At 48.9% G+C, this 27,454-nt stretch overlaps 10 protein-coding genes across 10 annotated transcripts; 7 read left to right on the top strand and 3 right to left on the bottom strand.

Moving 5' to 3' along the window:
- Window positions 1-1,674: 1,674 nt before the first annotated feature.
- On the top strand, window positions 1,675-5,849 carry FTJAE_5213 (na+ k+ 2cl-cotransporter; the record flags this gene model as incomplete). Its single annotated transcript, XM_037351697.1, has 4 exons — window positions 1,675-1,915; window positions 1,968-2,502; window positions 2,561-4,031; window positions 4,089-5,849. The coding sequence occupies 4 exons, from the start codon at window positions 1,675-1,677 to the stop codon at window positions 5,847-5,849; spliced, it is 4,008 nt and encodes a 1,335-aa protein (XP_037207710.1).
- Window positions 5,850-7,086: 1,237 nt separating this feature from the next.
- Window positions 7,087-8,706, top strand: FTJAE_5212 (uncharacterized protein; the record flags this gene model as incomplete). Its single annotated transcript, XM_037351696.1, has 1 exon — window positions 7,087-8,706. One exon carries the CDS (start codon window positions 7,087-7,089, stop codon window positions 8,704-8,706), a length of 1,620 nt encoding a protein of 539 aa, XP_037207709.1.
- A 212-nt stretch (window positions 8,707-8,918) lies between these two features.
- FTJAE_5211 (GTPase (G3E family)) lies at window positions 8,919-10,034 on the bottom strand (the record flags this gene model as incomplete). Its single annotated transcript, XM_037351695.1, has 1 exon — window positions 8,919-10,034. One exon carries the CDS (start codon window positions 10,032-10,034, stop codon window positions 8,919-8,921), a length of 1,116 nt encoding a protein of 371 aa, XP_037207708.1.
- A 457-nt stretch (window positions 10,035-10,491) lies between these two features.
- FTJAE_5210 (uncharacterized protein) lies at window positions 10,492-10,860 on the top strand (the record flags this gene model as incomplete). The annotated part of the gene is made up of 2 exons (XM_037351694.1): window positions 10,492-10,618; window positions 10,673-10,860. 2 exons carry the CDS (start codon window positions 10,492-10,494, stop codon window positions 10,858-10,860), a joined length of 315 nt encoding a protein of 104 aa, XP_037207707.1.
- Window positions 10,861-13,277: 2,417 nt separating this feature from the next.
- Window positions 13,278-15,970, top strand: FTJAE_5209 (ankyrin repeat-containing protein; the record flags this gene model as incomplete). The annotated part of the gene is made up of 5 exons (XM_037351692.1): window positions 13,278-13,414; window positions 13,469-13,686; window positions 13,741-13,857; window positions 13,910-15,578; window positions 15,955-15,970. 5 exons carry the CDS (start codon window positions 13,278-13,280, stop codon window positions 15,968-15,970), a joined length of 2,157 nt encoding a protein of 718 aa, XP_037207706.1.
- An 846-nt stretch (window positions 15,971-16,816) lies between these two features.
- Window positions 16,817-18,589, bottom strand: FTJAE_5208 (PPPDE peptidase domain protein; the record flags this gene model as incomplete). The annotated part of the gene is made up of 2 exons (XM_037351691.1): window positions 16,817-18,268; window positions 18,317-18,589. 2 exons carry the CDS (start codon window positions 18,587-18,589, stop codon window positions 16,817-16,819), a joined length of 1,725 nt encoding a protein of 574 aa, XP_037207705.1.
- Window positions 18,590-19,561: 972 nt separating this feature from the next.
- On the top strand, window positions 19,562-21,320 carry FTJAE_5207 (guanosine-diphosphatase; the record flags this gene model as incomplete). The annotated part of the gene is made up of 3 exons (XM_037351690.1): window positions 19,562-19,793; window positions 19,863-21,210; window positions 21,263-21,320. The coding sequence occupies 3 exons, from the start codon at window positions 19,562-19,564 to the stop codon at window positions 21,318-21,320; spliced, it is 1,638 nt and encodes a 545-aa protein (XP_037207704.1).
- A 245-nt stretch (window positions 21,321-21,565) lies between these two features.
- FTJAE_5206 (uncharacterized protein) lies at window positions 21,566-22,714 on the bottom strand (the record flags this gene model as incomplete). Its single annotated transcript, XM_037351689.1, has 2 exons — window positions 21,566-21,940; window positions 21,989-22,714. The coding sequence occupies 2 exons, from the start codon at window positions 22,712-22,714 to the stop codon at window positions 21,566-21,568; spliced, it is 1,101 nt and encodes a 366-aa protein (XP_037207703.1).
- Window positions 22,715-23,243: 529 nt separating this feature from the next.
- On the top strand, window positions 23,244-24,197 carry FTJAE_5205 (Ras-related Rab7; the record flags this gene model as incomplete). The annotated part of the gene is made up of 7 exons (XM_037351688.1): window positions 23,244-23,273; window positions 23,343-23,396; window positions 23,462-23,557; window positions 23,617-23,796; window positions 23,847-23,891; window positions 23,939-24,041; window positions 24,088-24,197. The coding sequence occupies 7 exons, from the start codon at window positions 23,244-23,246 to the stop codon at window positions 24,195-24,197; spliced, it is 618 nt and encodes a 205-aa protein (XP_037207702.1).
- Window positions 24,198-25,016: 819 nt separating this feature from the next.
- FTJAE_5204 (acyl dehydrogenase) lies at window positions 25,017-26,537 on the top strand (the record flags this gene model as incomplete). Its single annotated transcript, XM_037351687.1, has 4 exons — window positions 25,017-25,040; window positions 25,102-25,178; window positions 25,228-25,972; window positions 26,025-26,537. The coding sequence occupies 4 exons, from the start codon at window positions 25,017-25,019 to the stop codon at window positions 26,535-26,537; spliced, it is 1,359 nt and encodes a 452-aa protein (XP_037207701.1).
- Window positions 26,538-27,454: the final 917 nt, after the last annotated feature.

Here is a 27,454-nt window from a genome sequence, read left to right as displayed (position 1 = left end):
ATCATGGCTTCCATGTCTGCCGTCGAGTATTCTATGTATGGACTGATCCAGAGCCAGCGGATATCGGCAAGTCAATGGAAATGCTTTGAATGGAAATCCCAACCGTTTGCCTGCAACCTTATCTCTAGGGTTGCATTGGGCCTACCAAATCGGGGGTTGTAATATTGACCGAGTCAAATACCTTGGGATGTTGATGAGTAACGTTTCAGAAGGATTTGTTTACGAGTGTTGCCATTGATCTCTTCTTATCCGCACATGTTTTATTGCGGCACAACATGCCTATCATGGCCACTAATTTCGATACTAGTTATCCTCTGTTCGGAGTATCTACAGTGAAGCCACGTCTCTGGAAACACTGAACCAAACCTAACATCGAATTATATCAACCTTATTACACGAATCTGTTCAATCTTGGCTGTGCGGCCCCACAAGAATAATCGATGTGCATTACCCGTCACTTGGTGCGATGAAGCGGGCACGTTTATGCTGTCACGCTCAGTGGGGGCGTCACAACCCTTAAGAGTCGAGTCAGATGAACGAGGCGCATGTCGACATGTGAATAGATATCTCTATATATCTCACATCAGAGATCTCGATCTCTCTGGTCCTGGTTTTTGTGTTTTACTCTGTAGCATCAGGCCTCGTCTTTCTCTCTGGCCATGCCGTGAATAGGTAGGCAGCATTCAAAACCTCGGCAACAAAAGCACCGACAGAAGCTTGAATTTCAGAGTGGATTTGCTCTGCATGGCCTACGTCATTTAGTAGCACCTACAGCGCCTATCGCGATACGAAGCTGCACCTTGTGGTTCGTTATGAGCTCCAGCCACGCCAGCTTCCAGGAGCAAGACACCTTGAGACCTTGACCATGACAGATAAAAAGACTTGAGTAAGTTCTCATAAGCCCAAGGAGAGCTTTTGGATAGTTTATTTTGTCGCTTAGGGTCAAAGTCTCAAGTTTGTCACCTCCCATGCCAGCTCTTGCACATGATCCGACTTCCCCACAGACAGAGTCATAAAGACGACTATCACTGTCATCCATGGATGGATATCTTGAGCTCCAGAGAGATAGCTCTGAGCGACACTACTGGATTCTACTGGCCTCTAACCGCTGAAATACATTTTTTTAGTGGGGAAATGTCTAGCACCCGTAGACCCTTGAAACCACTCCAAACACCAACATTAGCAGCGCCTAGTTCCCTGCTGACCCCGTCTAACGTTTGTTCCCCAAACTTCCATACCTTTCCTGCTGTAACGATGGAGGCCCAAGAATGCCCTCCCTTGAGGCTGTTGTGGCGGCCTTGATTGGTGATAATCTCTAAACCAACATCGACGGTTTTGCCCGGATTGCCGAACAACTGTCCTTGTGTATTATCCACTCGCAACTACACTAACTACACCATATGCAACACGCGGGAGGCTTCAGCTTGGAATTCTCTTGGCAAGCATAGGATTGACGACCGATTACCCAATTGCTGAGTGGTCCTTGAGCAATAGAATACACCATAACATCATTACTTCTCTGACTTGTCCCCTCTTTCAAAAACCTCATTCTTCTGTGCTTTGTTCCACCGCGGTTCTTCACCGTCTCATACTTGCTCATGTGGGCCTGGGCCAGTGCTCGCTACTACTGAACCCCTCGCCTGGCCGAGCGGACTTTGCTCTCTGGACTTCATCATGACAACACCTCAACAGTCAGATCTCAAGGGAGTTGACAATGGGGGAGAACGACATCGAAACAGCATAGCCGAGTCCCATGGCGGACGGGGATCGGTATCAGTCACCATGGAGCCACGACACAACAAGTTGGGCAGCATCTCAGGTGTCTACATCCCTGTTTTTCTCAATATCATGAGTATTCTCATGTTTTTGCGATTCGGTCAAATAATTGGGAAAATCGGTTTCGTGGGTATCCTCGGTAAGCTTTTCTCGCATACGAGGCCTTTCATAAATCTTAACAAAGACTCCAGGACTTCTAGTTACAGCTTACTCCATTGACTTATTGACGACGCTTTCTCTGTCGGCCATCGCGACCAATGGAGAAGTCAAGGGTGGTGGTGCATACTACCTTATCTCACGGTCTCTGGGACCCGAGTTTGGTGGTTCCATCGGAATCCTCTTCTATCTGGCTCAAGTTCTCAATGCAAGCATGAACGTTGTTGGTCTTATTGACTGTGTTAGACTGAATCTCGGCGCGGCTTTCCCCTCAGGTTACTGGACTGGCTATGGCCTCCAAACAGCTGCCCTGTTGCTTTGTACTGGTCTTTGTTTTCTGGGATCTGCAACTTTTTCGAGAGCCTCCAATGCTTTGCTTGCTATCCTGAGCTTGGCCATTGTCAGCATCCCAGTCTCTGCTATCTTCAAGGCTCCCTTCCATGATAGGGATCTCGGGATTCATTTCACTGGACCCAGTCTTGATACCCTGACCGACAACTTCCTTCCTCACAGCGGCCCCCAATTCAAAGGCCTTGAAACGTTTCGTGATCTGTTTGGCATTCTCTTTCCGTACGACCCTCATGCCAACCTGTGTGTGTATAACAAGCTCGTACTGACAACAAGACAGTGCTACCTCGGGGATCTTCGCGGGTGCATCCATGTCTGGAGACCTAAAAGACCCAAGCAGATCGATTCCTCATGGGACGCTCTGGGCAATGTTGACAACGTTTATCATTTACTTTGTCGTAATCCTTTCGCTGGCTGCGAGCACAACTCACACATCTTTCCTGGCCAACGACAATGTCATCCCTCTTATCAACCTCTCCCAACCTGTCATCCTCGCTGGCGAATGTGCAGTCACCTTCTTCTCCGCTCTTATGGGCCTGATCGGCGCCTCCAAGCTGTTCCAAGCTTTTGCAAGGGACAAGCTTCTTCCAGGCCTCGGCTTCTTCAGCAAGGGCACGAAACACGGTGACGAGCCGATTTACGCTTTGCTTCTGACCTATGTCATTGCGCAATTGGCTCTCTTCGCCGATCTCAACCAGATCGCTACCTTTATCTCTATGGGATATCAGATGACTTTCTTCGTCATGAATTTGGCTTGCTTCCTTCTCAAAATCGGGTCAGCCCCTAACTTCAGACCAAGCTTCAAGTTCTTCACCTGGCAAACTGCTTTCCTTGCCGGCATCTTGTCAGGCTTTGCTATGTTCTTCATCGATGAGACCTATGCTGCTATTGCTATCACAGTGCTTGTGTTGCTATTCCTCCTCATTCATTACCTCAGCCCTCCTAAGCACTGGGGCGATGTTAGCCAAAACTTGATCTATCATCAAGTAAGGAAGTATTTGCTACGCCTGAGACCAGAACACATCAAATTCTGGAGACCGCATATCATATTACTTATCAACAACCCTCGCAGACAGACCAGATTGATCCAATTTTGTAATGCACTCAAAAAGGGGTCGCTTTACATCCTTGGCCATGTCATCGTGACCGACGACTTCAACTCAGGGGTTCATGAAGCTCGGCTTCAACAACATGCATGGACAAAATACATCAACGAGTATTCCAAGATCAAGGCTTTTGTGCAGCTGACAATGTCGCCCGCCATCACTTGGGGTATCCGCAATCTGATACTATCAGCCGGCCTTGGTGGAATGCGTCCCAACATTGCTGTGCTTGGGTTTTACAACATGGAGGAACTGCGAAAATCGAATCCGGAGCTCCGCGTACCTGATGTTCCCGTATCTTTATCTAGTCAAATGCGACGGCCCGCTAGGTCAAATGGCAAAGCTCCCGAAAGACCTCGGAGGCGACGGGGTGACACGTCAGCAAGACTCATGGAGGGCATCCTACCAACGGACGTTATTCGTACCGAGAATATGATGTCTCCAAAAGAGTATCTGACCATACTAGAGGACATTGCGTTGAGATATCGACTCAACGTTGCAGTGGGGTGTGGCTTTGAATCACTTGAGACACCAAGAAAGGACGGAACCAACACCAAAAAGTACATCGACCTGTGGCCCATCCAGATGTCGGCCGAGGTTACTTCTGATGGAAAGAGTTTGCTGACCACCAACTTTGATACATGTAAGGTCAATCTCTTGTGAAGACGGCACAGGCTAACATTAGTAGACACACTCATTTTGCAGCTCGGGCATATTCTTCACAGTGTGCAACTCTGGAAGCATGTTTATACGCTTCGGGTCATGGTGTTTGTGGAATATGAGAGTGAGGTCAACGAAGAGCATGCTCGAGTTCTGGCACTTCTTGAAAAATTAAGAATCGACGCAGAGGTCAAAGTATTTTGCTTGGCATCAGGCAGTCTGAATACTTACGAACTCATCGTCAATGGAATAGGCAGCGATATTGATTGGGAGATCGTCGTCAACGAAACACTCCACAGCGAAGAATGGTGGGATGATGTTCAGATGTTCCGAGGTCGATCAGACAACATGACTTCTACCCAGGAGCTAGATCAGCTGGAGCAACTATATGATACGATATCTGGGAGGCCCGGTTTGTATAACCCTCATGAGGAGATATACGATCGTCGACGTGCTAGCACGACGGATGTTCCCGAATTACCAAGACGGCCGGCTATTCGGATGCTTTCAAAGATGGGGGTTAGTATGGGAATTCACACACACCATCTCCCAGACGGTGCATTAGATGAAACGGATAACGAGGATGACGAGGCAGAAGACTCGCAAGCAGAGCTTCTCGATGACGAGGAAATGGGGTACAGTTCCATACTAGACCGTGAGTCGATTGACGAAACAAACATCGGCCCGAGTGATGCAGCTCGCCAGCCATTGTTGGCAGGTGGAGATTCTCATGATGAGGGTGGCAGAGTGCGTGGTGACTTCTGGGAAAGCTTTGGCCGAAGGTCCAAGTCCGGCACAGTCGGAGATGCGGTCGGAACAAGTACGTCGTACGGTACAATGTCATCTTCTGCGACAGTAAAGGGAGTTGGCGCTGGCGTTGGTGGAGCCCAGACATCACAGTCGGCATCAGCATCAGCCTCCCAAGTTACACCAGAATCATCAGCAGCACAGACGAACCAACAACCACATGGAGGCAGCACAGACTCTGCCCCGGAAGAGTTTCCTCCTCTTGTCTCGCGAGACTTGCTAGGACCCTCGGCAGCCTTCAGTCATGTGCACCCTCCAAGCCCTACGCGAGAAGACACTGCACGCCCGTATCGCAGCGGTGCATCAACACCAGGAAGGCCCAATCTCTCCAGGCAGTCTTCGACCGTGAAGTTCTCCAGCCGCCCGGTCCCGGAAACAAAGATCGTGGCCTCGGAAGCAGAGGGGTCCACGATAAGCTTTGCGCCGCCCTCTAGCACCGAATCTGAGACTCCCAAGGCCGGACCGTATCGACCGAGTTATTCGCGGCAATCGTCATCAGGAAAGTTCCCGAATAGATCCCGGTCTAGCGGTCAAGTGTTGGCCGGTGAGGAGAGCAGAAAAGTCAGTTTCGCGGAACAGTCTGAGTGCGAGCCATACTCAACGCATCAGTCTCAATTCCATTCGCGGCGGAATTCTCGAGGATCTACACAAGGAGGGGGCGAATCCTATGAGCAAATTCCAGAGATGCTTGAAAGATACAGATTAAGTTCACATCTAGAGGAGGAAGGTCAAAATTCGGGTTACACGCCGCAGGGATTGGAGCTCTCTTTCAACGAGCTTCCAAGCAGAGCACAGCATCTCATTGTCAACGAATTGATGCGACAGCATTCCAAGGAGACTGCTGTTCTTCTCAGCACGCTGCCGATTCCTTCGGAGGGCACTTGCTTGGATGAAGCTTCTACTATACAGTATCTGTCTGATGTGGAAGTTCTGTGCAATGAGCTGCCACCAACGCTGTTGGTTCTTAGCAACAATATGACAGTAACTGTCAACCTATAGTCGATCGCTTAATCAAACAATCAATGAATCAATCAATTACAAAGCCGCAATATTCCCATGATTGACAGCTAGCATGGATGACCCATGTAGAGGGCCTAGAGGGCCTAAGAATTGAGGCTACTGAGGAAAATACTACCACACTTGGTCGACAACATGGAAGGTCTCTAAAAGATGGCGTAAGCCGAGTCATGACCAACAAAGGACGGCAATGATTACTAGCCAGGAACAGCCTTGCAAAGACCATGTCAGGCACAGGAACCGAGGAACGGGACAAGATCGTGGGAGCTAACAGCTGCACCAGTCTGTCGATATAGTTTTTGTGAATTCTTGCACGAGGTTTTGGATTTCAGGGGCAAGATTGACTGGAATGGTCTCTGAGGTTCTGGATATATCGGGTAGTGAGTGGAGAGGATAGGCGGTTTTTTGGGTGGCTTGCGGCCATGAATCATGTGCCATGTGGCTGTCTGTCACCTCACGGTCTCAGTCTCTGTCAGTCGTCGCTGAGAAAGAATCATGAGAGGGTAATTTATTTTCAGCTTTCATTGTGTACTTTTGTCTTTATGCTCGGGCTCTCTTGCGGCCCATCTCTGGGGCAATGGTTGGTGATGTTAAGATTGGAGCACTTTTGGTGTTACCCAAACTGCATTTGCATTCTTGGGAGACAAACTCTCCTCTTTGTACCTTTCCCGTCCCTGTGCCGTGTGCCTGACACCACCTCTGACGCCTTAAAGTGACCTATTTAGTTACTGCAGAAGCCAAAAGATTGAGTTGCCCCCGCACAATGACACTGCCTGGTGTCATCGGGACCTCCGAGCCGCCATAGTTGAGACGAGGCGCATACTAGAAGTGACTAGGCCATCTAACAAGGTTTGAATTTCTCTTTACCAAGATAAACTCTATTCCGTCTTCCAAGCCAAGTTAAGTTCAGTTCAGTTCCGCTCTGTTCCCCAGAGCTCTATACCCACTGAAGATATCCTCCGAGGTGGGCGGCTTGTCTTGTAAGACCCAGGGCCCCTCCCGCCATCACTTCACTTACATTCCAGTCAAGCAGCCTGACACCACTCAGCTTTGTCAAAAAAGGGGACCCCAGAGACATCTCCTTATAACGGAGGCTGGGGCTGGGATTACCATTCTGCTGAAATCAGGTTTTCTGGGAAATTCTCTTTCCTGGCCTGTGAGACATTGTGCTCCGAGTCAGGCTACTCTATCTCTTCTTCACCAAGCCAACCTCTTCACGATGCCTTCTTGGACTTCCAACAACGACGATAAGATGAGCAGCTGGCGGGACCAGCTCTCGCCCCGAAACCTGAGTTTTCGGGGATTTAGAAGAGCTTCTGAGTCTGTCGCAAAATCAACCTCTTCAACCAGTAAAGATTTCACCATGCTGCACTATCCAGACCGACCTACGAGGAGGATCACTGAGGCCGATATTCCCAGTGACGAAGATTGTAAAAAGTCTCTTATTAATATGAGAAAGGCTTCTTTCGTGGAGCAAATACATCGTCGGCATGAAATTCAGCATCACAAACAATTATCTCCTGTGCGAGAACCGGCGCAAGAAGAGCTCTCACCATTGAGACCGCCTCAACATGAGTTATCTCGAATAGTACAGCCACAACCGCAACCACCAACAGAACAACCTCGCACAATTCAACCACATATTAAGCAGCCTCGAATAATACAGGCACCTTCAGAACAACCACGACTGGAGCATCCTCGAGCACAGCAACCGTTGCGATTAACTTTTGGACCGTTTAATGGACAGTTCCAATCTGCCTTTGGGCCACTTACACCCGCTGAAGAGGAGCCATGTCCGCTAGAAAAGGTCGACACCGTTGAGTCTACAGCAACAGCAAAACCACAAGACTCGCCCCAGGTTCCCCAACCTTCAGTGGCCATTCGAAAAAGCCTCTTAGTTGTTGATGATTTAAACATTGCAAGAGAGCCCTCGCCTTCTGCAGTCATCAGCGAAGCCAAGACTATTAAACTCGAACGAGTAGACAACCACGTCACGCCTGGCGTCTCACCAATCTCATCACCACGACCAAGCGATGCTTCAGCTTCAGGATGGCCCAGACGAAAACAATCAGTTCAAATGGTCGCTATTCGTCGATCATCGCAAGATTCTCAGAAGCGCAAGCAGTCTGTTCACACAGTCGTTGTGCGAAGGCCTTCCAAGCCAACGGCAGATGCCCTCAACTCTCATCCCGTTCACGCATCTTCTACACAAGTTCATGTTCGACAAGACAGTGTTTCGGACCCAATGTGTCGCGTATGTCATAATGGAATCGCTGAGACGTCTGGGACTTGTTCAAGCTGTGAGAATGACTCCATCACAGCCACGCCGGTCGAAATCAGTCCCAACTTCTCTCGACTTCATCACAAACCAACTGTCAAGAAGTACAACCGTCCTCCTCCTCTGATTCCTCAGTCTCTCGACGGTATCGCCAAGCTTCATCGCCCCTCCCCGTCTCTCACCTCGAATCCCGAAGCAAATTCACTGTCACCGCCAGCTTCGCCGACATCGCATTGCAGCAGTCCAGCTGAGACCGTCAAGACAGTAGCGACGGGCCCTTCAGTTCCTCCAACCCCAATGTCGGCCCTCTCGACGCCTGAAGTGTTCAAGCGCTTCCAGGAAGAGGTTGAATCAAGGGCCAAGGTCGATGATAGTCCCTCATTCGATGATCCATGGATGATCAAGTCCAAGACTCCCGAGGCTGCTGATGTTTACGAAGATGACTGGGCGGATTATTACTTTGATGAGCAGAACTTCAGTGACGACAAAGTCACTAATGGGCCAGCGCCAGGTGCGAACTCTGTCCCGAGTCCTGTCAATCCAGGTCCTGGGTGGATATAAAGTCTTGCAGGAGATTGCCTGTAAAAAAAGATTGTATCATGTATGTATTCAAAATGTCAGGTAGCGGGTTTGTTTTTCTATATCCTGGTCAAATAGCGACAAGCGTTCTTTCAATTCAATCATGAGTCTATATTTTCATAACCATCTCTTTTATCTCTTCGTGACATCTTGTTTCATCTGGTCCATCTCAACTTTTCAGTCTATGTTCTAATCTAAATAATTTTTGTAACAGTCAAATCGCTTGAATCTCCACCCTCTAATTCTATCAACCCACCAGCTTCAATTCTCTTCTTCCACTTGTTGCTCTCATATCGCGCAAAAATTATCGTCATGCGTAGTGTAACATCGCTGCTCGAGTCATGCTCCTGCAGCGATTCCGCAACGGGTGTGAACGTCCAGCGGCCAAATGCCCAGTTGAGGATATATCGACCGGAGGCGCTTGGCTCTGGTGGAGGAATATCAGGATCGGAGTTTGTGGGCGTTGATGAGAGTGAGACGAGGGCCTTGATGCGGTAGGCTTCGTCTTTGGGGGCGGAGGAGAGGAAAGCGATGAGCTTTTCTGTCGAAACTCGTGCTGAAGGATCAGCTTTCAGGACAACTGACAAAACCTCGACTTCGCTTTGGTGGTTATGAGAATGGCCGTTTGTTGCGCCATTGGAATTGTCGTGACTGTGGCCATTGGTCTTTTCAACATCTGCCTCTGTCAACTCCTTCGCCAAACCACCATCCACACCAAAGATCAAGTCCATCGACACTTTGCCCTTGTCGCTCTTGACCTTGGCAACGTCAACCTCCAGGTCGCCGACTCGGTCAAGGCATTCGTCGTATCGTAGCATGCTGACATTTTCCCACTTGTTGAAGACAATGAGATCGGTGTAGCGCGCTTGAATGCGCGCCGTGTAGCTGGTGTCCTCATAACCCTTCCAGTTCTCGACGTCAATGACGCTGATGACACCGTCGAGGATATACTTCCCGGACTCACGCGCCAGGCGATTGACTTCGAGAGCGAGTGTCGCGGGGAAAGCCGAGCCGCTGGTTTCAATAACAATGCGATCGGGTGTGACGGTCTTTTCTAGTTCTTCGAGCGCGGGGCCGAGTTGACCGACGAGGTTACAGCAGATGCAGCCGTTGAGGAGTTCCTGAACACCCGAGATGGCAGAGTTGGCGGCGAGTTGTGAGTCGACTGCGAGATCGCCGAATTCGTTCTTGAGAAGCGCAAGCTTATAGTCTGGATTCTGGGCGCGAAGTTGGGGGATCAGGTTCAGAATCAGTGTCGTTTTACCTGATCCCAAAAACCCTGTAACGATAGTGATAGGAATTGGCGCCATCTTTACTATACTTTCAAGAGAATCGAGGTTGAAAATAGCACCTATAGGAAAACGAGAGGGCGTCAGAGTTTTGTTCCTGATAAAATACCTCTTTTAATTATTAGCGGAACAAACAAAAGTGATAATGTTGGGTGATCATCAGCCCATCCATTCAGAACGGTCCGATAAGATAGACTTTTGAATCGTTATCGGGCCTTATCGGAACGACCCCTCCAACTGCAACTTGACGTCACTTTATAGAGGGTGACAAGAGCTGAAAGAATGGACTAACGTAAGGTTTCACAGGGGTGCATTGAGGATTTGCGCCATTGCGTATGCCAATGCCGGGGATAAAGATGGCAGAACAAGGAAATGGGGTAGGGATACACAATATTTACATGCATCCTTCTCTCGTCTAGATCTTAATCGGAGCATCATCCTTCAACGGGAAACACAATCCGCCTGAAACGAAACAAAAATGGCTTCTCAAGAATTGGACCAGAACAACAACGTCCAAGACGAGAGCTTCAAGGAGCAGCTGGACAAGGCTGCGGATAGCACCCGTGAACTGGAGAATCAGAAACCCAATCCTGTTGTCGAGAAGAGTATGATCTACCAAACTCTTTACATACCATAACTAGGTTGCTGACTTGTTGCAGTCACAGAATATGTCCCGGCTGCAGCCAAGATCCTGCCTGCTCGTCAAAGCCCGCCCAAGGAGGAAGACAAGCCTCCAGGACCACCAGAGCGACCGCATCACGATGACAAAATCGAAGACTTTGTAAGGGATCAGCACAGAAGTCAGGGCGTTGATGGAATTCTGGGCGATTCTCCCAATGATGAGTGACGGGGTTCTTCAAGGCTTTTGGGCTGTATAATAGGACATTTGCCTACAACGTGATGAATTCATGATTCAAGTGTCTTGAAGTCGAGTTTGACGTGCAGCGAGTGCAGTGCGACTTGCGACAGTGTCTTGGATATGGACGCTAGGAGATGATCCAATAACGGTCTTGAGCCTCATGAGCTTAATCCTTACAACAAGACAAAGCTCGCTTAAGGATTGGTCTGCAATTCTGCATGGACGAACGAGGTCGAGACACGGGGGCAATAGCCGCATCTCGAAACCAGCCAAACCTTGCATAGCGACGTCAAGTTCACGATGCAGAATTTTACAGCGAACGTCTGCCAAGTCCTCATGAGCAGCACGCGTTTTCGCGATGTCACACAGCTTGATATCAACAGCGCGAAATTTACTACAAAATCATTTTCAGGATGGAATGTCCCCCCTTCTTGGCATTACACCGCCTACAGACATCGTTGCGAAACAACGACCTGACGGAGAATTTCCTATATCCAAGGGTTATAATCTACTGAGCGTTTCCCGCAATGGGAAAGGCAACGCGACACCGTGGGAGGTGACCCAGAGGTCGGGTGAAGGTCGTGGCGGCTCAGAAAACATTAAAAAAAATGCTTTTTGATCTAAGGAGCAAAAACAAAAGAGATCGGGAAAAGTGCGAGTTTATATACCCCAATATTTTCTGAGTGGGGCTGCCGTTTTGGTTAGTCAGCATTCTCTCCACCAAATTTCAGCGGCGGGTGGTTGGGACATGATCTGGGCAAGCGATTACCCTATATTTGGCTTGACTGCAATCTTGATAGTACTCAGGACATTCATTCATATAGGTAACATACGTCAGATAAACCAAAGTCACCACTCTCAAAGCTTTACAGCTCAGATGTTCTATGACTGATTTGCGAAAGACCAAAATATTAATGTTCCATTTCTATTATATATGATCAAGCACCACTATACAATTCCACTTTGACTAACACCCACATTTCGACATGGTCAACCTTCTCAGAGGGACTAAGAGTACAATTGGAAATCTTGCTGTGACCAGCCAAGCGTTCGATGGCGAGATGGAATCGAGTATGGAACCCACGCACTAGGGTAATGGTGGTTTGGAAGTCGAGGCCGATCATCAGGGTAAGGTGGTGTACGTTCGAATAGTTTATGGCTCCGCTCGACATCTAAGACAATAACATTCTCCCGTTAGAAGTTTACAATATTATGAGATACAGAAATACCTGCAGTGTTCATGTAGTGCCCTGATTTGTTCTGTCTCGTCCACATATGGTAAAACACCAAGACACATGTTGGGAGGTTGATGAGAGCACCAACAATGGAGATGATGGCTTCCGCGGACAAGGCCATCGGGGAAGGGTTGTAGATGCTTGAACTTGGTCCAGGATTTCGAGAAGAAAAGAGTGAGCTGAAGTAGAGCTCAAGAGATAGGCTTTACCATGGTGAGTGGAATGCTGGCTTTTTAAAGTGAAAGTGAGACGTAGTGAGTCCTTGCGGCAGACAAGGCTATGCTGGGGAAGCACTTCTCAAAGACATGAACAACAACATCTATCGCCCCGTATAGGACGGATCAGCTCAGATCCCGGAAGGAGAACCATGTACTGAGGCAGGACAAAAGAATTCATGTCATAGCTCCAAACTGCACGAGCACGAATATTGTTTTCGACTCAATTGGTCATCTATAACCCATCTTGCCGATCCAGACAACTGAGATGCAAAATTTGGTCTCGTCCATACATATAGTGGAATTTACACCTCAAACTTTGCTGTTCTGCAGGGATCCAACTCTAAGCTGATAGAGTGGATTAGCATCGACTTTCTCAAGCAATGGCAAATCTTATTGGGAGCAAGGACATGGGGGAATGTTTAAGTTAAAGAAAACGAGGGCAGGGCGTAGCATAGCAAACTCGCTCGCCCACCTGCAGCGCTTACATATACCGTTGGGGTCGACTAAAGGCGATACATTTTGAAAAATTTGGCCTCAGCAAACGAACAGCGAGCCCAACGGCCGGCTATAATGTCTTATTTTAAGTTAGGCAAATGTGCAGCAATTTTGCAAAATTTGGCCATATCCAATCAGGTCCTGCGCTCCAGAGACCACCCATGACAGCCCAGGTATATGTTGTTGGGTGGCACAAGTCATTGAATGACCGCCTCGCCGCCTGAATATGCAATGCGCACTGCCGCATGATTAGCTTCCATACTGCTGTGAGTCGAGCACAGTCGCAATAGACAACTTGAAAAGGTAAGGTTGGTGCCTGTGTGGAGGTTATGGCACATCAGATATATGAATGCCACAACCACTCTACATACCTAGCTGGGTCTGAGTTGACTTTCCATTATGTTTCTCTCTATCTAGAATTATCTTCCGCTTTATCTAGTTGTCGTATGCTATCACAATGTCTCGAGCACCCAAAATCTCAGAAGCGATCTGGGAGCGACACAAGAGCATTATTCGGACCTTGTATATTGACGAAGACAACAGCCCCGAGAAAGTTTCCGAGGTTCTACAGGACAAGTATGGATTTACAGTATCGTAGGTTCCCTAGAACACCTCATGCAACTTTACATCAAGGCTAACATATTCAAGGCGCCATCAAATCATTCGTCGGCTTGCCAAATGGAAGTTCAAAAAGTACACGACTAAGGAGGAATGGGTATATACGAGCTCACAGATACAAAGGCGAAAAAAGAAGGACGGGAAAAAGACTGAAATTGTTCTGAATGGCAAACCAATTTCGGAAAAGAAACTCAGCAAGGCATTAGGGAGGTATGTTGGGCCCTGGGACTTTGGGCCCGAGTGCCAGAGTGAGTTCTCTTCTACACGAAGTTGATCCCAAAGCTGATACCTATGTTGTTTAGGAATTCTTCCCTGCGAAGACCTCACCACAATCGAGATTCGCACTCCCAAGGAAGACTTTGGCATCATGCCGTACTCGACGCCTTGGTTCAAGTTCTGGACCCTTGCTGAAGAGACGGGTAAGTGATACTACCTCACAGCATGAACTGCGTCCAAACTAATACACAGCAGTTTTTACGAGCGCTGCTATAGCTTCAGCAAGATCCAAAAGCCAAAACAATCAAGAATCCCTTGATAAGATCATGAAATTCATGTCCTCGGACGAGCAAAAGTTCACCAAACTGCCCATCTTACTATCACACCTGGCGACAGCCTTGCCTCGATTTCATGAAAACCAGCGACACCCTGTACTAGAGGATTGCGACTCTTTGCTGCTGCAATGGATATTTTACGCTGGCTCAAACAAGTTAGTCAGCGTAGAATGCATGCACATTTTGTTGAAATGGGCCATGGACAATAACTATCTCCGGCTCATCAAGGACGCCATTGCCCTTGGTGGACTAACCGTCCAAGCCGCTTCCAGATACCTACTCCCCAGCGCTGTCGAGGTCGGCGATCTGGACCTACTGAAATTGCTTTTGCACACTGCTCGTGGCCCTAGCCTCTCTTCACGGTATTTGGACAGGGCGCTCGCAGTGGCTATTAACAATATCGATGGCCCCATGGTTGATCTATTGTTGAAGAATGGGGCCAACCCTACCATGTCATCCTCTAATGACGAACTACCCATGAGGCAGGCATTGAAATTAAACAATAGTGACATGATCGTGAGAAGTCTTTTAGAATACGGCGCGGATATCCATCGCATGTCGATCTCACATTCTATTCTTCTTTATGCTCGAACTACGGCATCTGCAAAGCTACTGCTAGAGGCTGGTGCTCCAGTGAACTTCGCAGGCAGAATGTGGTTTACCCCTATTCAGCAAGCAGCTCTCAGAAATGACCTAGATATGGTCACCCTGCTGTTGGGAGCTGGGGCAGACCCGAACTTCGTTTGCGACGATGCCAGAGACCTATTACTATCCAATAGCTGTGTTGCAGAGAGCGGTCACATGCTTGATGGTATCTCACTTGCACTAATCTCACCACTCATGTTCGCAAGGGGACATGAAAACTTCGATATGGCTCGTTGTCTCGTGGATGCCGGGGCTACAGCTGATGGCCCCATGGCCAATCATCGTAGAGGGGAAAATCCTAGACTATGTCCAATTTCCCAATGGAATATCGTCTACTTATACACGTTAAGATGGTGGAGAGTTGCCAGGTCTTTCAAAGATGTGCTTCCGCAATCTCCTGGAACGGTGGATTGTGGCAAGATATGCGAGATCTTCGAAGCACTCTCACTACCAGCAGTGAATTTACATTCATTTGCGCGCGACTGGCACCTGGATCGAACGGCACTACAGGCTGCAATAGAGATCAATGACTGCGTCCTCGTCGATGCACTCACAGAAGATTGGGTTGACGTGAACAAGACACCATGCTCTTACCCGGTCTTACCAGCTCTACAAACAGCGTCAATCAACGGCAACAGTAGGCTGCTCAGATTGCTGGTTCGGCGCGGAGGTGACATTCATGCTCAACCTGCAGCAAGAGGACTCACTTGCCTACAGGCTGCAGCGATGTTAGGAAGCCAAGAACTCGTCGAGCTACTTTTGCAAATGGGTGCCCGAGTCGACGATTACCAGAGAGGAAATAACACAACGACTATGCAGGCAGCTGTCATAAGTGGCAGTGTAGGAACTGTGCAGACAGTTCTCCATGCTGGAACAGATATCAACGACAGCCGAGGTGTTTGCTCTCCCCTTTATCACGCCGCCTACGGACAAGATCCTGAAATGTGTGCTTTTCTCTTACGCAGAGGCGCTTTGGTAGACCAGGAGAACAGAGACAGCCCACTAATTGCTGCAATATTTCGAGGCTCGCATGAGATAGCAAAGCTTCTCTTGGAAGCTCGAGGGAATCCCAACAGCTGTACTCGATTATTACACCGCAAATGGAGCGCGTTAGGCACACCACATATTCGCTATCAACAAGAAGACAAGTGTGACGCGCAATTATGGACTCCGCTCGCAGCTGCTTGTTACTGGAGTGACGTCGCCATGATTAAGCTGCTGTTACAGCATGGAGCTAAACTGCACAAGGGGATAGAAACTCAGCTCTCTCCCGTTGAGGCTTCAATTTGCCGAAATGACTTCAGTTATGACATTTTTCAGTTTATACTTTACCTAAGAGTGAGAAATCTAGGAGGTCTAAGCTGGGATGATCGGGAATCTTTGGTCAGTTGTGCAGTGCCGAGGAACGTGCCATGCAAAGTTGTTCAGCAGATGGTCGCTTTAGACCTCCTCACAGAGGTTAGTAAAGGAAAGACCCTCGTCCTTGCAGCGGTAAAAGGGCTTTTGGAGAGGATCAGGATGTTGGTAAGAGCCGGCACAGACATTCACTGTGATACAGCAAATATTGGCGGCACAGCCTTGAAAGTTGCATGCCGGGAAGGCCATCTTGACGTTGCTGAATATCTTCTTGTTGAAGGGATTGGCTGTCGCCTATCGCATAGCTTTCCACACAGGGGCCAGTTGGAAGATGCCGTGGATGCTGCAGAAGCCAATGGGCATTTCAACCTCGTTGCTTTGCTTCTCAAACACAGAGCAGCTATCACTGACGAAAAGTTCGACGTGTTCGAGATACGACATAACCGAGCTTTAGTTGCGGGAAGAGTCGACATAGCCCATCTCTATCGGGAGCACGATTTAAGCCGGCATAGTCCAAACAACCGGCCTGTATTGGCTGGCATCTCTGAGTGCGAGTTGGTGGCGGCAACAACCAGAGGGAGTTTGCACACGGTACTATAGACTGACTCACAGGAAGTGGCTGGGATACTGTCTCGGGTTATATCTAGCTTCCTCGGTAGTGAATACAAACCAGCCTCATGTGATCACACGATATCGTACCATAAAAGCTCACAAAAGTGATTGAGTGAGATACCGCCCTCCATATTCCAGTACAGCTCTAGCTAAGTGTGGGTGGTATCAATGTACAAGCATGGACTAAGAACGGAAGAATATCATTCCTAGTGATCTATGGTTTCCTTAGCCCCTTACCCAACAACTCTTTCCCGACTTCGGATACCAGCTTTTCATCTGGGAATCTGGACTTTTTACCAAGGATGTTTTCTCCAGCACCCACTGTCTGAAGCAGATCCGGGAGATCGCCATCAAGTGGTGTGCCATAAACCAAGTGCCCCAAAGCGAGAAGCATTCCATGTAACGCCTCTGCTGACTTTTCTTCCAGGGCTATAGCCTCGACTACTGACGCAGCAAGCTCGATCTCGTCATCTCCTGAAAGAGTAGGTTTTGAATCCTGTCTTGCCCGGCGATTTGCTACTGACAAGTTGAAGAGGAGGGAAGAACCAGCAACTCGCACGTTGTTATGGCTCTCGTCAAGGAAGCTCGAAGAGACGAGAAGAATGACCGCAGCACGTAGCGAGTTGTCTCGCATGATTTCGTCAGAAAATAGGGGTGTCGAGAAGAAGTTGCAAGCCATCTGGAGCGTGACCAGGCGAAGGGCATAGGGGCATCCTGATTGTTGATTGACAAAGTCCAGCACAGTCCGGACTGTCTCATGGTTCTTCTCTTCGGCAAAGTATCCACTGACTCTAGGATCCGAAAGAGCGCATCTGAATAAGTCAACGATAGTGAAAAGAATATCAATGGGAAGTGTCGTGACCGAATTCCTGACAAGGCTCGACAGGTGATTCATCTCAGGAACGACTGCACTTGAAGGACCATCCTTCGCCCGATCCTCAAGGTATTTCTTGAGAGCTTGTACCTCTGGCTTCCTAGCAACTTCGTCACCCATCTTGACCAGGAGTTTGTCCAGTGGAGGGACCTTTGCGTAGAGAACAGGCTTCGCATTGGGATTGGCAAAGGTCGGTAGCCGGAGCCTCTCATGAGGATGAACGGGATGTGCCATTTGCACGAGGAGCTGGACATTTCCTCGAAGAGCAGCTGGATCAGCCCCTGACCACCTATTTTCCTCCTCGCCACGCAGGAATGTCACGATGGTTGGTGTCGCTCTGATGGAATATCGGCTCCCAATCTCGTGGGCTTGGGGCTGTGCAATATCGACCTTGATCAGAGTGGCTTTCTCCCCAACTTCTTCGGCAAGTTCGTCGTAAATTGGATAGAGGACCTTGCAAGGTGGGCATGTCGCTGAGGTAAAGAAGACGACTGCACATGAATTCTTTGCCCCGTCCATCAAACGATCAAACTCAGCAGAATTGGAAACAATCTTGACGCCATGTTTTGGAGCACTTGGCGTCTGAGCGCTCTGCTGAAGTCCGAGGATAGAGCCATTCTGTCTTCCGGCATTGATCCCTTGAGTAAGCTGAGGAAGAAGCATACGGCCCATCGGCGAGTCGAGAACAGCCTGTGGCATTTTGACAATATGCTCCGGAATACCCTTTCCTAATAAAAAGTTTGCGAATGAATCGCTGAAATTATTACAGTTGTGATGAAAGAGGTCATAGGCCTGTGAATTGTTAGACAAAGCAAGCAAAACATGGAGCAAGGGCATTACCTCTAGTGTAAAGATCGGCCGTAGAGAGTCGAGAAACTCTTCTATTACATCCATAGGCAGATTCGTTGTGCCGAGATGGATCTTCTCCAATGGCTGTCCAAGGTGTGATGAGCCTGGTCTGATTGCGATAATGCCTCCGTCATAGACGTATTCTTTGCCATTGAGTTCTATAGAAGTGTGATAGATGGCATCAAGCTGAAAGCCTAGAAGACCCAAGGACATTTGGCGTGCCAGCCCTCGTGAGAGGTCATAGACAAAGAGTTGGACGTCCATCTTTTGTCTCTTGGGTGTGAGAGAAATGTGGTTGGTTTTCTTGGCTGATTAAGGATCGTAAAGATTTATTTAGATATTAATGGCTTTATGAAGGGTCAGGCAGAGCATCGGGTGTGAAGGTTGTGATTTTTGGGTCAAGCAGTTCGAGTTTGAGGATTCTAGGGATTAAAGTGCAAGTTTGAAGGAAGCGCTATAGGCAGGCAACATTGCGTTGACCTCACTTGAAACTGGAACATTCTAAAGGCGCTGACGGAGAGAGAGTTCTACCTGGAAAAGAGGCGCAGTTGTGTCTATATTCTAGAGTATGGCATAGCCAGAAAATAACAGATCGAGCCAGGACATTTTGAGTATTGAATACTAGAGAAGTTATAACTATCTTCTCATGCATCTCTCAATAATGTTCAAACTTGATGACATCGAAAGTCGCATATTGATCATTGGTGGGGCATCTAAAATTAGCGTTCCAACCCTTCGTTCTCTTCCCTGAGATTTCAGGGGCTTTTCGCATGGCTCCCCTAAAAGTTGATCCTCCAAGGTTCCAAGCCCCTGACAGATGCGCCAGCTGGACGGGCACTATCGCTATGGCCGTGGAGGTGCGTGTGGAACCTCGATTTTTAAGCATGCAGATTGGCTGTACCACGCAAACCAAACCATTTCCGTCTCTCACGAAAACTATCTTTGCCCCCCCTTTCTCCCTGTATCCGTGTTAACTTATCGGTCTGCAACTGAAAGTGAGAGAGAGCCAGCTTGTCAACAGCCAACAACCAAAACCTCATCTCGTCCATCCCATCCCTTTTAATTTATTCCTTTTTTTTCGCCACGCTCCTCCCAACCCAACCCTCGTTTCGAAGTGAACCAACCATTCCCTCCCTCCCTAGAATTATCCGATGGTCGAGCGAGTCCAGTCCCTTCTTTAAATAGACAGCCCCCGACACCACAATCTTATCTCCCCTTCTCGCGAGACCCGCGCTCATGAGAACACCCACATCGCCGCCCTCATCAAAGTTCCCCGTCTTCGACCCTCACGAGAAGCCAGACCGATACAAGTTTAAGCCCAAGAGGCAAGGCATTATTGGCAGGATGAAGGAGTCTTGGATGACACAGTCCCAGCGGACGAGGTGGATTAAGACTGTCGCCATCGTTTTTGCGATTGTTACCCTCTTCTACTTCATCTCCCCCAAGGGTGTTGAAGTGTATCACGAAGGTACGCCTAGTGGAGGTAGTAGCAGCAGTCGATCAAGAGCCCGAATCGCATTGTGCTAACAAGATGCAGTCACTCACCCTGCGCAGGGCAACAATGGCCAGTCCCCCTCAGACTCTTCCTATGGTACCGATCGATGCACAAAGTCTTACTCCAAGGACAAGCCCATTGTCCAGTATGTTCTCATGATCGATGCCGGCAGCACTGGTTCGCGAATCCACGTATACAAGTTCAACAACTGTCGTGATACCCCCGAGCTTGAGCACGAAGAGTTCAAGATGACCGAGAAGGATGTCGGTGGCCTCAGCAAGTATAACGGCGACCCTGTGGCCGCTGCCAAGAGTCTCGATCCCCTCATGAAGGTCGCTATGGATACCGTTCCCAACGCCCTCAAGGGCTGCACTCCCGTCGCAGTAAAGGCCACCGCTGGTCTTCGAATGATTGGCAAAGAAGCTTCCGATGCTATTCTTGCCGAAGTCCGACGACACCTCGAGCAGGATTACCCCTTCCCTGTCGTTGACAAGGAGAACGAAGGCGTTGTTATCATGGACGGTTCTCTCGAGGGTGTTTATGCTTGGATCACTACCAACTACCTTCTAGGCAAGATTGGTGGTCCCGATAAGAGCGAGACTGCCGCTGTCTTTGATCTTGGTGGTGGTTCTACTCAGATCGTTTTCGAGCCCACTTTCAAGGGCGCTGCTCACGGTGGAATGCCCGAGAAGCTTGCTGAGGGTGACCACAAGTACGATCTCGACTTCGGCGGTCGTCACTTCGAGCTCTACCAGCACTCTCACTTGGGCTATGGTCTGATGGCTGCCCGCAAGGCCATCCATGGTGCTCTCATCAAGGATATCGAGTCTAAGAATACCGACAAGGCCTGGGTCAAGCAACCCATTGTCAACCCCTGCATTGCCCCGGGCATGAACAAGACTGTTGAAGTTACTCTTGAAGGCAGTGAGGAGCCTGTTGAGGTTACCTTTGTTGGTCCCTCGCAGCCTGCTCCCGCTCAGTGCCGAAACCTCGCTGAGAAGATTCTCAACAAGGATGAGGACTGCAAGCTCGCTCCCTGCTCTTTCAACGGCATTCATCAGCCCCTGCTTTCCAAGACCTTCACCAAGGAGGATGTCTACATCTTCTCCTACTTCTTCGACCGCACCAAGCCCCTTGGTATGCCCGACTCGTTCACTCTTCGTGAGATGCACGATCTTACCCAGACTGTCTGCATGGGCAAGTCTGGCTGGGATGTTTTCACCACCATCCCTGATGCTATGGCCGAGTTGGATGGCCGACCTGAGTGGTGCCTGGACCTCAACTTCATGATGGCCCTCCTCCATAGTGGTTACGAAATGCCCATTGACCGCGAGGTTAAGATTGCCAAGAAAATCAAGGGCAACGAGCTCGGCTGGTGCCTTGGCGCCAGGTAAGTTTCTACGATTTCTACGATTTCTTGTCTCTTACTAACGATATTCCAGTTTGCCTCTTCTTGCTGGTGGTTCCGGCTGGTCTTGCAAGGTCAACCAGATTGCTTAAGTTATACCATAGGATATTAGGCGTTGAAAGGAGATGTATGTTGGCTTTTGCTTTTACTACTAGACCGATTCTTTTGGAACGGCAATGACATTGGGATATGGCAAAATCACACTACGGACCATCGGCATCATGAACAAAAGATGAACAAGATTGTAAGTCATGGGTGGCTTCATGGGGGAACTGGAGTCCTCGACTTGTCATGACGTGTAGAATATTATAGAATTAATTAATACAAGGTAGCGACCTTAGACCGGCGCGGTCACCATGCCCAAGACATCTTCAATCACATCCTCGGGACCAATATCTTCCAACAGGGCTTCTACTGCTTCAAGTCTACTCCCCCATTGCATGCTCCTCTCCTTTTCAGGAGGAGTCAGCTGGACTCGGTGTAAGTACACCTTGCGGGCAGCGAGGCCAACTAGAGCTGGTGTTACAAAGTCTAGACGATGCAAAGCAGCCAAACAACGCATGAGTTGACCAAAGTGCTTTGTGGCTGTGGGACTGATACCACCAGCAACAGCTCGGTGCATTCGAAGGAATGAGATGATGTTCATCTGGTAGCGGATGATTTCGACATCTACTTGTGCCTCTTTACTGAGTGTACCAAGATAACTGATATCCTATAATACAGTTAACGGCTGGACAGAAAGTGAATCAGAGCAACCTACGCTTTCGACAATCAGGGGTGGCGCTGAGCTGGTTTCCTCTCCAGGACCCCTTTTCACGACACTACCCGTAGAGGCAGTATCGGCATCATTGCCACCATCTGCCTCCTCCAAATTCACGAATCCATCATCAGGATTATGCCAATAGGCTATATATAAGAAATCATTCAGGTGCGCCGTCACACGAGCTTCGCCTCCACTAGCTGCCTCTAGGACTGGAATAAAAACGAATTGTTTCGGAGCTGTCTGAACAGAAGTTCGTGTAAAGATACGGCGGGTACGGAGAAGTTCCAGCGCCTGGATCTGTACAGCTTGTGGTGCTCGATCGAGATTCTTTGCGAAAACCACGTTGGCAATTCGAGACGTAAACGCACCGCTCGGGGTTAGAGGACTGAGGGGCGTGCGCGGATGCGACGTTGATGGCCTCGACGTAAAGTATGAGTCGGGGTGGCGCGATGCTGTCGGAGAGTGACTAGATGGAGAAGCCGCATTGCCTAGAAGAAGAGCAGAGGCGAAGTCTTCGAGCGTCGTGGAGGGAGTGCAATCGATCACGACCCAAGTGAGGCCGAATGTCTTTGTAGCTACAAGCTGTAGCTCCTGAATCAAGTCGTCGATGGCATCGGATGGTGTGCTGACAAGACAGTGTTCGCGACTAATTAGACAAAGGAGTAAGGCCAGCTCGAGATCACTCAGAGCGTGGACCTTGTCGAGAAGGCCATCATCCGCCATAATTCAGCCGTCTCAGCCTCTTTGGCACGTCCATGAGGCTTTGCGTACCTGATAATGAAGGTTGATCCCTACTAGAACGTTCCTGTGAAAGCTAAGGTAGTCTTCGGAAGCTTAAAGTTGCATGATAGAGGTGCATATGATGTCACGTGGAGTTGCACAAACCCAAGACCGCCAGCGGCTTGAAACCCCCACTTTCCTGACTTATGCATGCCACTAAGCTGAACCCGGACTAGTCTTCAGAATCACCTCGAGCGACGGGCAAGGCTGCGACATTGGTACCTCCGCCCACCGTCATCTGCCGCTGCCATCTCCAAAACACCAACCTTTTACGAACCCGAATCTTGACGGTCGAATTTCAGTTCCAGATCGATCACAGCAGCAGACGTCCTGCTACACAACGAAGACAGCCCACGAGCCGAAGAATAGAGAAATCGAGGCTATAGACTCGACGGCGCTTCGATCATTGCGTCTGGAACGCACGAGATAACGTCATTGAGCAACGCTTCTCGTCCAGAAACAATATTTCACCATGTCTTCACGAAAGAAGGTCCTTCTCAAGGTGCGAGATGATGGAAATCACGCCAGAACTTGTCCAGAACCCCAAGTATTGATACGGATGTGAAAATAGGTTATCATCCTGGGCGATAGCGGTGTTGGCAAGACCAGCTTGATGAACCAATATGTACGCACCTTCAACCAATATCGATGAAAATTGTAACAAGACTGATGGCGATCTTGTGATTACAGGTCAACAAGAAGTTTAGCGCGAGCTACAAGGCCACTATCGGAGCCGACTTTCTAACTCGAGAGGTCCTCGTTGACGATCGACAAGTTACCATGCAGGTAGGACAGGGACACAAGAGCGCACCTTGAGGGACATTGGACTGACTCTTCTGGGATAGCTCTGGGATACGGCTGGTCAAGAACGTTTCCAATCCCTCGGCGTAGCGTTCTACCGAGGTGCTGATTGCTGCGTTTTGGTCTACGATGTAAACAATGCCAAGAGTTTCGAGGCTCTGGACAGCTGGAGAGATGAATTCCTCATCCAGGCTTCTCCTCGGGACCCTCCCAACTTCCCATTCGTTAGTAACCTTAAGCTTGAAAGAAGGAAGCGTGCTGATGCAGAAATTAGGTCGTACTCGGAAACAAGATTGATGTCGAGGAGAGCAAGCGAGTGGTGAGTAAGCAGAAAGCATTGGTGATCACGATCTAACATTATCAAAGATTTCCAACAAGCGCGCCATGACATTCTGCCAGTCCAAGGGCGATATTCCCTACTTTGAGACAAGTGCCAAGGAAGCCATCAACATCGACCAGGCTTTTGAAGGTTAGACTCTATGCTCTGACACTTTGACAAAGCTAATGATTCGCAGTGATCGCTCGCAACGCTCTCGCCCAAGAAGAGTCTGAAGAATTCAGCGGCGACTTTGATGACCCGATCAACATCCACATCGAGAATGACCGTGATGGCTGCGCTTGTTAAAGGATGACATGGGCAGATGCTGATTGGGGTGTGGGGATGTTTGTGATTGTGTTGAGTGACGAGGATGGTAGCTATCCTCGGTGGTGGATTATTGACGTTGCCTGGATGTATCATAAAGAGGCAGCTGGGTTTAGTCTTTTTTTCTTATTTCTCCTTGGTGTTTATACATGGATGCGACTTGTTCTGTCTTTTGAATTGCTTCATCATCTTCTTGAGTGTGATATGATGATGGGGATATGAGATGAGGTGTGTTTGAGTCTTGATGCGTCAGCTGCTAGAGTCTCGAGGCAATGCCTAGGCTTTACTTGACGATGCATCTAATCAGGCCATTATTAGATCAAGAATCGAGCCATTATCAATCATGGTACATCAATCAAGTCGCCTCTAACCGGGGAAGCTCGAGTCAGCTAGCAGAGCTCCTCGGCTTAGACCCACCTCTGTCCGAGGCTGTGGAGGCTTCCAATGATAGCAGTTGTACCCCGGATTTCAAGGATATCCACTTGGAGAAGCTCGAGCTGTGAGTGGCCAAGATGTACAGTCAGCAGCCGCGTACCTCGGCTCCGTTGCTGGATATTGGACGATGTGCGGAGAAGTTGGAGCTTGAGACGAACCTGGGGTAGAATTATTCGTTGCAACTGGTACTTTATTTCTTCATATCTTGACTTGATTCCGCTCTCCTTTCTTATATCATCTCTCGCTGTCTTGTCTTAACACTGTTGTTGTGTTGTGATATATCATCCATCTTGCTTGTGATACTACACTCCCTTCTTACATCCACCCATATCACAGTCCCCCTAAAGTCGACTATAGACAATTACGATGTCGGCGAGAATCCCTCTCATTGTGAGAAACTCCATCCTGAACTTCATCTAAGAGCATAGTGACACTAACACTGATGATACAGGCTGTCAATCGCGTCAGCGATGCTGCCAAGAAGCAGCTTGACCTCGTCGCCAAGTTCGTCGAGGAGGAATGTATCCCGTTAGTTTCCCCTTTCACACAGCGCAGCTGTATCTCTAATTCTTATTAGCGCCGACCCTGTTGTAGAGGCTCAAGCTGGCGAGGGTGAAGCTCGTTGGGAGGGCCACCCTTCCATCATTGAGGATCTTAAGGTCAAGGCCCGAAAGCTCGGTCTCTGGAACATGTTCCTCCCAAAGGGCCACTACAAGGAGTCTCCTGGCTATACCAACCTCGAGTACGGTCTCATGGCTGAGTGGCTCGGCCGCTCACACGTTGCTTCCGAAGCATGCAACTGCTCAGCTCCCGACACAGGCAACATGGAAGTGTTGGCCAAGTATGGTAACGATGCTCAAAAGGAGCAGTGGTTGAAGCCTCTCATGGATGGCAAGATCCGTTCCGCTTTTCTCATGACAGAGCCTCAAATTGCTTCGTCTGACGCGACAAACATTGAGATGGATATCCGTCGCGAGGGTAACGAGTACGTTCTTAATGGCCAGAAGTGGTGGTCCAGCGGTGCTGGTGACCCACGATGCAAGATTTACATCGTTATGGGCAAGACAGATGCCAACAACAAGGACACTTATCGCCAACAGTCGGTCGTTCTGGTGCCCGCCGGAACACCCGGTATTACCATCGACCGCATGCTGAAGGTCTACGGATTCGACGATGCTCCTCATGGCCATGGACACATCACCTTCAAGAACGTCAGAGTCCCTGTCTCTAACCTTGTCCTTGGCGAGGGCCGAGGATTTGAGATTATCCAGGGTCGTCTTGGACCTGGCCGTATTCACCATGCTATGCGCAGCATTGGCGCTGTAAGTTTACTATGATATTCCTCAGTGTGAACCAGCATCTAACACTATTTAGGCTGAGCGTGCTCTTGACTGGATGCTCCTCCGTGTCAACGATGAGTCTAAGAAACCATTTGGTAAACTTCTCCGCGAACACGGTGTCATCCTTGAATGGATTGCCAAGTCCCGTATCGAAATTGACGCCGCACGCCTGATCGTTCTCAATGCCGCCATTAAGATGGACGACCTAGGTCCCAAGAAGGCCCTCAAGGAGATCGCAGAAGCCAAGGTCCTCATTCCCCAGACCGCTCTCAACGTCATCGACCGTGCGGTTCAGGCCTACGGAGGTGCTGGCGTCTCCCAGGATACACCCCTGGCATACATGTGGGCAGGTATCCGAACACTGCGTCTTGCCGACGGACCTGATGAGGTGCATCTGCAGCAGCTGGGTAAAAATGAGAACAAACGCAGTGCTGAGGCGACAGCGACCATTAAGCGACAGAGGGCCAAGACCGAAGAGTTGTTGAAGCAATACGGTGTTGAGAGGCTTCAGCCTGGTGCCAGAATAAAGCACAATGCTAAGCTGTAGTGTTTTGTTGTCACAGCGAAGAGTGGCGTGGTAGAATATCGTTGGTTATTTGTTTGATAATGGCCAAAGGGCGGCCGCATGACTAAGTTAGTTGAATATCTAAATTATTATATTATTATATTATTAAACATGATAGATATATAAGACGCTATTTGTTGAATATGGTACAGTTGTTCCTCTGCTGTTCGTAGAAGATGAACATTAGACATGGATATCCAGTCTGTCTACTTTGTCGCTGGTATCTGAAGCAGGGAATATAGAGCTCCTGGGGCCAATTGTTGGCATTTTTCATCCATGACACTAATATCAATGGCATAATTCACACATTTCCCGAGAATCCTCCGTCAACAGTGACATTTGATTATGCTTGTAGTCTCAAGTGTGATATGGATGCCATATTGCACTTCCATTATAGTTGAAGAGAAGTTTCAAAGGTCCCGGTGTTATCGAGTTTCATTGGCTGTCCTAGAACTATCATGCAACGTCTCTTTTCTTAATGAGTCAACATCTAATCCCTGAGAGCTTTTTCTCATACATGCAAGTCATGCCATTCCATTACCCCAGTGATGGTGCGTTGTTCACGACAAGCAAGCGTAAAACACAGGCCTCAGCGTGCCATTTCTCACAGTGGAGTCCCCTGTAACCGACCATTCCAGGCCTCTATCGCCCGCTAAAACACGGAAATAATCAACGTCATCGGGTCGCTGCTGCCCAAAATCCTTGCATTTTTCCTTAATTGCCCGTTGCCCCGTCAACAAAGGGCACCGTTTACTTTGCCTGCTAATTTTCTACTACTTGTGCAAGGACTGTACCTATTTCGTACAAGGGCATTCTATCTTTTCATTAAAGAAACCCAACACCCATCTCAACCGTTTTCCTCCATACACAAACAAAGAACGTTATCGCAGATCAACTTC

Source organism: Fusarium tjaetaba (assembly GCF_013396195.1).
Source record: "Fusarium tjaetaba strain NRRL 66243 chromosome Unknown NRRL66243_c0000098, whole genome shotgun sequence".
Classification (NCBI taxonomy): domain Eukaryota; kingdom Fungi; phylum Ascomycota; class Sordariomycetes; order Hypocreales; family Nectriaceae; genus Fusarium; species Fusarium tjaetaba.
Note: the sequence above shows the minus strand (reverse complement) of the source record. Positions and strands in the feature narration are given on the sequence as shown.